Source organism: Centroberyx affinis, unplaced genomic scaffold, assembly GCF_046629955.1.
Source record: "Centroberyx affinis isolate AG114_WGS23_722 - 3 ecotype Tasmania unplaced genomic scaffold, CSIRO-AGI_Caff_v1 ptg002840l_1, whole genome shotgun sequence".
Taxonomy (NCBI): Eukaryota; Metazoa; Chordata; class Actinopteri; order Beryciformes; family Berycidae; genus Centroberyx; species Centroberyx affinis.
Genome location: NW_027280982.1, coordinates 114,846 through 127,731, shown reverse-complemented (window position 1 = coordinate 127,731; position 12,886 = coordinate 114,846). Strand labels below are relative to the sequence as shown.

The window sequence follows — 12,886 nt, the reverse complement described above, 5'->3', positions numbered from 1 at the left end:
TGCCTTTTCCCCTCAACACACTCAGAGAGGGCCAAGCGTAGCATGTGATTTCAGATGCTTACAGTTTGCACAGAGTAAATCTAACCCCTTCGCTTTATAGCTTATCCTTAAGAGAGTGGTCCTAACATCAACGTCAATATTTACAGGAATTGCCCGCAGGCAAGAGAATCGACCACCACGATTCAACAGAGACGTATTCAACCTTTCTCTCGCTCCCCTCCCTCTCCCCTCTCTCACTCGTCTTCATCCCCCTTATTCCCATCCTCTCTGCAGTATCCCGTCGATCACGGCACCAGGTGGCTGCGATATTTGTCTTTGGTTTTTCTTTGTTTGATATTTGTGTGTGTGTGTGTGTGTGCACCCACGTGCGTGTGTGTGTGTGTCTTCAATGGGACCGCGGCTTTGACATAGGCTCAGCGGCTGTTTGAGAGATGCTGGATGACGCGTGTCAAGTGATATTAAATGTGAGAGAACCTCCCCTCCTCCCTTGTTTGCTCCCTCCCTCCTGCCCCCTCTCCATCCCTCCGCCGTGGACTGTGTCTGCTGTGGTTAGTGTGAGGAATGACACTTCTCACTGGGGTTTTTAGGGGGGGAAGGCGCCACGTCTGATGTACGAGGGCTCACATCTCTGTGGGCAGAGTGGACACTTTGGCCTACATAAGCTCGGCCCGCTCCTGGAAGGTCATTGGGTATAGCAGAGCTGAACAGATACAATGCATACATACCTATACCACACCATGTGTGCTATGTGCTTTGTAATTTCCTAATCCAAACTAATCAGTGCCTGAGGCGGTCAGTTGGTGAACAGGATATTTGTGATAATGATAATAGCTTGGTAATTGCTAATGAACGGGTGTGTATTTCAGTGGTTGCAGGTGATTTTGTGTCATTGCAGCCCTCTTTGTCTTCTAAGAGAGATGCCGCTCTAAAACCAGGTCACTCTTAGACAGGCTGCTCTCTAAATTAGACTTCATGTACCAGGTTACACTCCTTGTTTGGTGATTATTTTAAAAGAAGAACAAAGGTAGGCAGACAGTCAATTCATTTGAAAAACAAAAGAGAAAGTGGCATGCAAAGGGTTAACTTATTTCCTGATGAATGTATCATTTCCCTTTGTTGGGTGCTGGGTGGACGGATGTGTATATGTGTGTGCGTGTGTGTGCCTATGCCTGTGCCTCTGCATAGTGAGTGTTTGCGCATGTGTATCTGCATGTATCTGTGTCAGGTAATAATGTGGAGGCATGAGTAGTGGGCCAGTGTGAGTGCTATTATGGGACAGCCCCAGCCGGGGGGTGCTGGGGGATGTTGGGGAGAGGCAGGTTTACACCAGGATGTGGCAGCGTTGCTGAATAGAGAACAGAGAGTGTGACCTCAGTGACTCCAGGAAGGAAGGGGTTAAGCACGAGCCGGCAGGGCTGCATGGGCTGCGTTACGCAAACTGGCGGCTGGCTGGAGCTGAAAGGGGAAGTGCTGAGCTCAGAGGAACACTGGCTCAGAGCCATCCTCCCTCCCTCCCTCCCTCCTCCCTGCCTCTCTCTCTCCCTCCCTCCTCCCTCCTCTCTGACTCCCCCCTTCGCCCCCCTCCTCCCCGCCTCCCCGCTACAGCTGAGCGCTCCCCATGCTTCCCACCGCCAGGCGTGGTGATGTGTGTTTGTGTATGTGTGTCTGTGTGCCTGTGCTGGAATGCAGCTTCCCCCTCGGCTGGGGCCTGTGTGTGTGTGTGTGTGTGTGTGAGTGTGTGTGCACGTGTGTGTGTGTCTGTCTGGAATGATGCCTCTCCTTGTCTAGTGCGTGACGTCAGTACACACAACGGGTCAGCTTAGGGCTAGGCAACATTGTGCGTGTGTGTGTGTGCGTGTGTGTATGTGTGCGTGTGTGCGTGTGTGTGTGTCAGGGGAGGGGGAGCGGGGGAGGAGTCAGTTATTGGAGAGAGAAAAAGGAAGGAGGAGGGGCTGTTTGTGAGCAGAAGGAGGTTGACTGCAGGGAGTCACTGAAGCCAGTGTGCGTGTGTGCATGAAGGCATCATGAGTGTGTGTCAAGGGGTGGGGTAGTGTGTGTGTGTGTGTGTGGGTGTGTGTGCGGTGGAGTGTGTCGGATGACTTTCCAAACGAAATGGGAGGGGTAAAGAGAGTAAGGTTATTTCCTGGCATGGGCAAGTGAACCTAAAAACACACACATACTTGCGTACATGCACACGCGTGCGCACACTCACACACACACATGCTTTAGTTTTCAGTCCAATCCTGTCAGTGCCCAGCTATTTTCATATGGTAATGAATTCTGTTCACTCAACCACGTTGGCTTTCTTGGTGGTAGCTTTTGTCTGCATGCGTTGCTCAGGTTGGCTTTACACAGACTTTTTCCTACATTTTGTTAAAGGCCCCATAGCTTTTTTTTTTTTTTTTACACTTTTTTGTTTTTGAACAGATTTGTTTATCTCTTTTTTCAAAAATATTAATCACAAAAGGTTTATACTATAGAGCAAAGTACAAATAAAACAAGAGAAACACATCAATAATCTGTTTTGATCGGCACAAGAAATCATCATTTCAGCACGTTTCATGCACTCACATAGGTACACAACATTGAACAAATACCAAGTGTGTATCACTATACTCTTACCATGCTAAGCCTTTGTTCATCATGTGTTTTTAATTGTCCTCAGTGCATTACTAGTACTCTAGTAAACTAGTACCTTGACTGCACCTTGACCAGCAGAGTCCAGCTGGCCTCAGCCTGGACCCAGCCTCCTTGGTGGGAGAAGGACACTGGTGCTGTAATGTCTCGAGTGTATAGGTTTGTCATTAGAAAGATCCTCAAGCCCTGAAGTAGCAGACAATGGCTTTCCAATGGATCCCATTACCTCCGTCTATAGCTTGCCTGGCTCTACAGGGACGGACCTCTGCTAATTACACACATTCATTTCCAGCCAGCTGTAATTTCATTCACACTAATGAACCTTGCACATGGATTGGGATAATGTATAGTTAATGTACAGCCAGGAGAAGGAATTAGCCAGCTACTGGCTTCTCCAATGACAGTGATTTATTGGATGGCGGCTAAAGGGACAGCTCACCCAATACTGCACAGGTCTCATTCTGAAATTAGACCTAGAAGTTACTTTGGACACGCTAAAGCTTCAAAATGTTACATCATTAATGTAATCTACTGATAGCTATCGCTTACATTAGTTAACAATTGAATTTTCGAAATTGAATTTTATAGAATTAAAGACATATGCTATACACAAAAGCTCCATGTCTTTTAGTTTGTTTGTTTTTTAGCTTGAAATAGCTGAATTGGACAATTGTATCATCTCCTTAATGTCACCATTAGCTTGTGACATTAAGCTAATTCTATGTTACATGCTAGCTTCCCTGCATTATCTGCCTTAATAAGAATCTTGCCCCAGTTATTTCTCTGAAAAATATCTAGCCTCTGATCCCGTGTCCTAATTATTCATCAGGATTCTTTTTTTCCCTCTGAATTTCAGGTTTTCTCCGATCCGTTACCAATAGAATTCCATTTCCCCAACACTTCCTCCCACCGCTTTGTGCTTTTTTTGTCTCGTCTTGATCACGTTCCTGAACAGAAGCCTCGCTGTCTTTCTGTACCGACCAGCCTTCTGAATGCCAACCTTTGGGATCAGTCAGCATGGCAGTAAAACCAGCGCTGCCTGACAGGCCCAATCCAACAAAATTAGAATCCATTTTGTAAGTGATAGTTAGAAAATTGCAAGTCATTCCTGATGTACCGCATGGCAACTAAGTGGCAGCAGCCCAGTAGTCGACTGTCATTTCAGCCGCCAGCTGATGACAACTCCAATCACTCGCAGCCGTCAATATACGCACACGCACTCACACACACACACACACACACACACACACACACACGCTCACACTCAGATGCTTTCTATCACTATGATTAATATGCAGATTTTGCTGTCAGAATCTCAAGCGGAAGTAAAGGCATTGAAATTCATAGAATGTCTCAAAACATTCATTTGTGCTCATTTGTGTCTTGACAGTATGCACATTCTGACCGTGAGAGTGTGTTGGTGTGCACGTGCGTGTGCATGGATGTGTGTGTGTGTGTGTGTGTGATGAAAACACACCTGGAGAGAACAAGGCATTTGGTCTACCAGAGGGTTCAAGGCGTAAATATGGCCGCCCCTGGAGCTCAGCTGTGTTATTCCAGTCTGTCCCACACCTAGGACACACACACACACACACACACACAGACACACACACACACACGCCTGGAGCAAGGTCTCCTGCAGAATCGCATTGATCTGTGTTTATAGTCTCTGTATGGGGGCTTCCTTATAGGACCACACACACGTGTACTCCCTGTTACGCACACACACACTCTCTCTCACACACACACACACACACACACACAGTGACTGTTAGACCTTACCTCTGTAAGATGTTGAATGGCTTTGTGTTTTTCTTTGTAATGTTATTAATTGGGGCAGTTCACAGAGCTGCAAAGAAGAATGTGCTACACAACTGTGGGTGGGATGGTGGCGGTGGCGGGGTGGGGGTCGTCCACAATTCTCCAGCCTGGCCTTTCTTCTGTCTTGGTTCAGATCTTCTTTCAGTCGGGAGTCATCCAGTCCAACTAAACAGATTGAATTCCAGTCCAGTAGCTTTACCAGGCTATCTTTGGTCAACATTCAGTAGGATCCCATGTTAAAAGCTTACCTGCTGGAGGTGGCCTCCTCTGGATCAGAGAGGCTCTAGCAGGGCTGAATTGGATTTCGGTGTTGCTCTCTGTCTGTCTGCAGCACATGGGGTAATTTGATTAATGTGCAAAGCTAAAGTGAACAGGAGTAGACGAATGGGTCTTAAATATCTATTTGCTCTGTCTCTCTTTCTCTCTCTCTCTCTCTCTCGCTCTCCACCCGCTCTCACACCAGCCCACTTCCTTTCACCTTATTTCCTACACTCAAATCAATCATGCATTCACAAACCAACACACAAATACACACACACATTGGATAAGCACTGTCTGAACTGCATGGTGCCATATTAGATTTAGGTGACAGTCACTCATGGACCAATTCAGCCAATAAACTTAATGACCTTCCCACTGCTGGGTTTGAATTTTCTCCATTGACTTGGAATCTTAATTTGATTGGGGAAATATATGTATGATGCTCAATCTAATTTACCCCAGTGGTTTTGCAACACTGAGCACTTTTGTGCTTAGGCAAGCAAACCTTACAGCCCCGGACCCAATCCCCACTGACTGCCTTCATGTGGGAAGGGTAAGCTATGGCTAAATCCTGTTTTATAAGCCCTATATAAAGGCTACATTCTTCCATCAGAGCAGATGTATGTTGAAGGAGCTGTGGGTCTTAGTCAAGGCCTTCCTCCCTGAAATAAGAGCAGGATTCCGGTATTTCTGGGGCCCCTTGTTGTTGAATAGACAGAAGTGGTCCTAGCTGGTCAAGAGAGAGCTTGCTGGCTTATCGGCACTTATACAATTTCAAAAAGAGAAAGAGATAGAGAGAGGGGCTATTTGGGGGAATGCTTTGATGTGGGTCCCCCAAAGAGCATGGGTGGTCCGCCGGCCTTTGTGGGATTTGAACATATATATACATACGCTCATTCTCGCTCACTCTTTCACATACAGTTTTTTCTCTCGCTCTCTCGCACAGTGCTTCGAGCCAAGTGTGATTTCACCAGGGCGGTCAGAAGGGGTTTCTAGGGCAACCTCACTGAGGCCTTGTTCTAAAAATGGCCGCCATGGTTCCTTTGAAAGCCTGCCCTGGCCTCTCCAACATGCACACAGAAAGGGCCCTGAGCAGCACCAGGGGAGGGGGGGGGGGCTGGGGCGACGGGGTGAGGGGAAACCAGGCTCTCTAATAGCTAGCACATGAGACATTGAAGGTTTCATACCCACCCAACCAGGAGTCTTGGGAGGTGTGTGTGTGTATGCGTGTGCATGTGTGTGTGTGTGTGTGTGTGTGTACCTAAACAGTAATATCCCTGTACTCAGCGCTTGGCTAAATTAAAAGGGCATTTTTGGCGTGGGGGGCAGTTTTTGGTGCCCAGACGATTGGACGGGGAAAGGCGAAACTCATTACCTACCCATCTGTCAGAGAGAGAGAGAGAAAGAGCTGTGGGAATGTGGATGGAGGGAGGGATGGATGAAATGAGTGGGGGGGTGGCTGGTTGGAAGGAGAGAGAGTGTCCATTAAAGCCAGGGCAACAGTTTCACAACAGACTTTGGGTTTAGAACGCGGATAAGTCTTTTATCAGTATTTAGTTTTTCATACTCCATGTGTTTTGAATCTACAAAATATCTCTGTGTTAATTTTCCCTGTGGGAAAAAGAAAAAAAAATGCAAAAGAGTGAGAGAGTGCAGCTGTTTTTACGACAGGCTGATGAGTGTGTGTATGTATGTGTGTGTGTGTGTGTGTGTGTGTGTGTGTGTGTGTGCGTGTATCAGAGGTTGATTTTTCTTTGAGCTCTCTGAGCCCCACATGTTTTTGATGTTCTCTTTTGCTCTCCCCTCTCTGGACCAGGGGCTACTCTTGAAACACCAGTGCATGCACACACAAACACACACACACTCACACACACACACACACACACACACACACACACACACACACACACACCATGTATCAGCAAGTATTAAAAGCCATTGCTCATCTGTATGTTTTTACATAGCTAAGTGAGCCACCTCTCAATTTCGATTCTGCAACCAGCTGCGCCATGTAAACCTTTTTGTCTCATTTAAAGAGTGACTCAGATTGGCTCTCTCTCAGCTGTAGATATATAGGCCTCCATCACTGCAGTTGCAAGTGGCTGCCATATTAGGTCCACACCCCTCTTCCGTGGATATTGTTAACGAATTTGTATTTCCTATGCCAGCTGGCTTTTAGAATGGAAAAGCATATCTCCATGGCAATGTTCTGGAGAGCGGCGTTGGATATTTGCAGCCAACACTTCTCAGTTCTGGAGATAAGGCTGAGCAAAAGGGCACACATAGCAAAGCATGATTATTTCTGTTTTTACGCTTTGGCAATATTGAACTCCTTCAACCTCCATGCTAATAAAGCACTTTGAATTGAATTTTAATTGAATTGAACTGATAAAAATGTGGACAAAATCTTTCTATCAATGGCTTTGCTCTAAGTTTTACAGAGAATATTTGAATGGCTTGGCTGGCCATGTCTCTCTATTGGACTATTCAAACTGCTCCAGGGAGCTTCACAGCACAAAGGAGAAACAGAAGGCCTCTACATTGTAGCTAAACAAAGATGATCACTTGAAGAACAACCACCACCACTGCTACCTATTTTGTTTTTGAATGCATCCTAAGGACCTTGAGGCCTAGAGAGGATCCTAAGGTTACATTCAAATGTTGTGACCCTACTTGCTCCCTCCTCCTTCTCGCCTCTCTTTCTCTCGCTGTTTTCTTCTTATTCAGCTGCAGTAGTGCACCTCTTAACCATCAAGGAGAAGGAAAAGCTGCTTTGACCTGACCTGTGTTCAGCTTGTGTAGCGCACCCCTCATCCCATTCCCATCTATACGCTATGAAATATTCAACCCCCCCCCACCCTCCCCTCCTCTTTCTTTCCCAATCTAGGGTTCCATGTAGAGACGCAGAAAAGGCTTTGATACTTGTGTTAAAACATGCTTGATATCACAGCACTGCTTGCGCTCAGCCCTTTGATAAACATATTTGGAAATGTATGTCTTTGCCTGGTCCACATGCATTTTACAGACCTCTCCTGAGCACATAAATGCATTCATAAGCTGCTCTCTGTCTCTCCTAACCACTCCCCACTATTAATAAATGCATGATCTCACGCTGCGACTCTGTGTGTGCGTACACGCGTCTCTTTCATATGCTCATCAGTGTGTGTTTTAGGCCACTGCCGGGGACCCCGCCCTGCTCATGAATATTCATCGCCGCATAATGACCAACCGCGCCTCTGGATAGCGCAGTCAGGAGAAGATCAAACGTTATATTCAAATGAAAGGCTTTATTATTGATACCGTAACAGCCATGCTTTCCTTTCGCTTCCCCTCTCTCTTTCTCTCTCTTTCTTGATTCCTCTCGGAGTGGACTGCTGACTAACTTGCGGCCTCTAGATGCGTGTCAGGCTCGTGGCCTGTAGCTGTTACTGATCACACTCTCGTGACAAGAGAGCATGGGGCCTTTGGCCGGTGATTGTGGCTAACTGCGTCTCTTTCACATAACTGGCACTCCAACTTCAGTGCGTTCAGTTTCAAAGAGATAGCTTCCATTATGTCATTTACTAAAGGTCAGATTCAATGAGTTGATCAAGTCATCCAGTTCTCGTTTTTCACTCAACAGATGTTTAGGCTGAACGTTTTATATACAGTTGTCGCATGTATGGCAGTATAGCATGTCTCCTGATCTTATCTCCAATGCTGCTAAGATCACTCTCTTACTTAATGACTTACTTAATGACCATTGGTTCATTCTCTGACCTTGTCTGCAACAATCTGAAGTTGTTCTGGGCAAAACCTCATGACTAAAAATGGCTAAATTACTTAATGGCTAAATGACAAAAAAAAAGGCAAAAGGAATGAAGCAAGAGGAGAAGCAAGGAAGGAAGGATGCCTCTACATAAGTTTTAAAACTCTCCTTTCCTCTCTTCCTCCCTCCATCTATCTCTCTCTCTCTCTCTCTTCATCAGGTTTCCACCTGAGCGGCACGGTGACGGACCCGGCCACGCCCTCGTCCCCGGAGCTCGTCTGCAGCGTCAGCGTCAGCTTCGACCGCTGCAAGATCACGGCGGTAACGTGCACCTGCGGCAACAAAGACATCTTCTACTGCGCCCACGTGGTGGCGCTGTCCCTTTATCGCGTACGGAAGCCCGAGCAGGTCAAACTCCACCTGCCCATCTCGGAGACCCTGTTCCAGATGAGCAGGGACCAGCTGCAGAAGTTCGTCCAGTACCTGATATCGGTCCACCACACCGAGGTGCTGCCCACCGCGCAGAAACTGGCCGACGAGATCCTGTCGCAGAACTCTGAGATCAACCAGGTCCACGGTGAGGGTTTGTGTTAGTGAGTGTGATGGGGGAGAAAAGTGTGCGGGCATGGATATGATTGTGTGTGTGTGTGTGTGTTTGTGTGTGTTCCTGCCTGTACGTGCATGCGTATATTGACTGTGTGATAAAGGTAAAGTCTGGCAGGATCAATGCTGCTCATTAGTGGGATCCAGGCAGTAAAGGAGAGACTGTGTGCCTCTAATCAACACTATAGACCCGTTATTTACCTCTGAGAGAGAGAGAGAGAATGAGACAGAGACAGAGACGGAGAGGTAAGGAGGGAGGTAAAGAAAGGTGCATATCTCTTGTTATCAATACTGTACTTGCTGTTTACCTGTAAGGAGGAGATAGAGGAAGAGTTGGAGAGAAATGGAAGGGGAAGAGACACGGGGGAAGAGAAGGAGGCACGGAAAAGCAAATGTCTATTTATCAAGTCCATACTTTTTTTTCTTTTTTTTACTTCTGAGGATAGGGAGAGCGAGAGAAAAATGAAATGAGAGACAGAGAGAGGCGGAGAGGAAAGAGAGAATAAAAGAGAGGAGATAAAAGTAAGGTAAAGTGCATATCGCTCACCGCTGACGTGATACTTACTGATTACCTCTAACGAAGAGAGAGAGAGAAAGAGAGGGAGAGAGAGAGAGAGAGGAAAGGAGGCACACAGGAAAGAGAGTTGGAGGAAGATGTTGAGAGACAGGAAGAGAAACACAGAAGGCAGAGGGGGAAAAGACATAATAGAGGTGTGGAGGAGAGGGAGAGAGATGTAGCTGAAGAAGAAAGGAAGGGAAAAGAAAGGATGGCGAGAGAAACTTCTGAGGATGGAGGACAGAAATGAGGGAGATAGAGAGCTAGAGAGAGAGAGAGAGAGCTAGACAGAGAGAGAGCACATTATCAGTGCTGCTGCTCTGTTTTTTTTTTTTTTTTGATGGCCTATTGATTTCCCAGCTCTTCCATCAATACCTCTATAAAACTAAAACGTGTCATCTGGATTAAAGCATCTAACTGAGTTACACCTATTCAATGAGTGTGTTTGCGTGGGAATATGTGTATGCGTGCGTGTGTGTGTGTGTGTGTGTGTGTGTGTGTGTGTTGTTTAGAATAACAGTCTTCATTTTATTTCTTTTTCACCATGTTTTAAAGTGTTTTGCTCTCTAGAGAACTAGTTTTGAGGGATGAAAAGCAAAACATATGCTGTGTGTTCGTGTATTTATGTGTTCTTGTATGTCTATACTTATGAGGACCAAATATCCTCCCAAGGGTAGAAAGATAAGGAAAATCTTCATTCCTCCAAAGTGAGCACATCTTGATGGTCTTCACCTCTTAAATGTTTTTTTAGGATGATGGCTTTGTTTTACGGTTTTGATGAGAAATAATATTATGTTAAGGTTAGGGTAAGGGATAACAATTAGGCATAGTGGTGAGTGTTAAAGCTAGGGTTAGGGGTTAAGGACTTAATGTTGTCAATGCTGGCCTACAAAAGTAAACAGCAACTATTTATTGTGTTTTTGCAAAGGCTAAATGCCATGACTGGATTTCATTTTAACAAAAATTAGACTCATAGGTGCTAGTGCTTTGTGGACAGAGAATTAATCAATTATGATTTTGATAATCAATTTTTTAGTCGTTTATCAAATATTTTTCTCTATTTCATATCATTATAAAATGAATATTTTGGGGGGTTTTGTCTGCTGGTCAGAAACATGTAAGCAATTTTAAGTTAAGATTAATCGATAATAAAAATAATTGTTAGTTGCAGTCCTCCTTCTGTACCACAGATACTTTTGTCAGGACAGGAGACAATGAAGATGAAGATCATTTTTCTCAGTTTAACTCACTGTCTTGTCTTGTCTTATGCAGTTACTGCTTTCTTAACTTTGTCTTAACTTTGTAGGGCAGAATGAAGATCCTTTCAAGTATAGTATAGTAATACGCGTGTGTGTGTGTGTGTGTGTGTGCAGGGGCCCCGGACCCCACAGCAGGAGCCAGCGTGGATGATGAGAACTGCTGGCATCTGGATGAGGAGCAGGTTCAGGAGCAAGTCAAGCTCTTCCTGTCCCAGGGAGGATACCACGGCTCGGGCAAGCAGCTCAACCTGCTCTTCAGCAAGGTCAGGAGACACACACACACACACACACACACACACAGTATTCACCCAGTCGCTCACATACAGAACATAACAACACACATACAGCACATAACAACCCAGAACGCTCTGCCCACACTCACACAGCACATTCTGTCTGTATACGTCTTTCTCTCACCCTCCATTTCCCTTGTGTCTCTATTCTCTCTCATGCACACACAGAGTCTTATACACACAAACACACACACATAAACACAGTCTCACCAACCAATCCCTCTGCATCCCATTAATAAGTATTTTCTGCCTCTCTAGTGCACTTGTCTTCCCTTGAATTCCCTTATGAAAAGAGGTCTTCCCTGTTCAAAGCCACCCCTGACAATCCAACTTACATACATTGGCTCATACATTAAAGGAGGCATGCTGCCTTTTAGTTAAAGCTAATTGGAGGAGGGAAGGACGTCAAGATAGAGAGAGGTATAGAGAGAGAGAGAGAGAGAGAGATAGAGGGAGCTTGCACAGTATTCTAGCCTGTACCCATGATTAACCGATTAGATGAGAGGTCTGTGGTTCTTTCTGTTGCCCGGTATTACAGTGGGAGAGCTGGGCCAGCATTAATGTATTGTGTGCTATGTAAAGACTGCTAGCCAAAGCCATTATCATCTACCCTGCCCGGCTTTTAGAACGGCTCTCGGCATTATGCTCTTTGATGCCTGTTACATCCCTTTATACACACACACACCCACGGAACGGCCACATATACGCTTGCGCAGACACTCGCTCATTGGGAGCCGTAGACACACACACACACACACACACACACACACTGAGAGCCACGTACACACTCGCATGGACACGCAGGCATACACTGAACTACACTCATACCGGATGAAACATACACCGGTGCCAGTACACACGCAGACACTCACACACACACACACTCACGCACACGCACACACACACACACAAATATATACATCTCCATGTGTGTGGGTTTATTGTTTTTCTGTGTGTTGTCCAATTTATCTTTGTGTGTTGTTTACATGTCTATATGTGTTTTATTTGTGCTCTCTAGTTTTGAAAAACTACTGGGTGTGCCTATACATTACTGTGTGTCTGTATGTGTATGCATGTGTGTGCATAGTCCTGGGTGTGTGTGTGTGTGTGTGTGTGTGTGTGTGTGTGTGCATTTGTATAATCTGTATGTGTGTCTGCACGTGTGTATACACTGTGTGTGTAACCGTCTTCCCTGTCCCCCGCTCTGCTCCTCTAGGTGAGGGAGATGCTGAAGATGCGTGACTCCAACGGAGCGAGGATGTTAACACTGATCACAGAACAGTTCATGGCTGACCCTCGGCTGGCGCTGTGGAGACAGCAAGGCACCACCATGACCGACAAGTACAGACAGCTCTGGGACGAGTTGGGTGAGGACGAAAAACACACCGCACACACACTGTCGTACAAACACACACATGCACACACACACACGCAGCATGTCCCTCACGTTTCCCACGATGTACAGGGACGGAGGGACAGAGCAGGTGGATAATCAAATCCAGACAGACACATAGTATTTTTTTTACTGTTTGTTTGTTTATCCTCTGTTTCCAAGACACACAGCCCACACACACACACACACCACACACACACACACAGACACACACACACACACACTCTCATCGCTGACAGCCCAGTTTCCCTCACATTGTGAATATATGTTTGGTGGCTCAGCAGGGCCATCTTTGTGAATTACAAGCTGTTTAGC

At 46.0% G+C, this 12,886-nt stretch overlaps 1 protein-coding gene across 2 annotated transcripts in view; it reads left to right on the top strand.

The window, feature by feature from the left end:
• LOC139658149 (zinc finger SWIM domain-containing protein 6-like) overlaps window positions 1–12,886 on the top strand; it is a 47,849-nt gene that overhangs the window by 16,949 nt on the left and 18,014 nt on the right. For both annotated transcript variants that reach the window (XM_071536201.1, XM_071536200.1), the window contains exons 2-4: window positions 8,688–9,044; window positions 11,000–11,148; window positions 12,395–12,545. In XM_071536201.1, coding sequence (XP_071392302.1) covers window positions 8,688–9,044; window positions 11,000–11,148; window positions 12,395–12,545 — 657 coding nt within the window. The remainder of the gene's footprint in view (window positions 1–8,687; window positions 9,045–10,999; window positions 11,149–12,394; window positions 12,546–12,886) is intronic.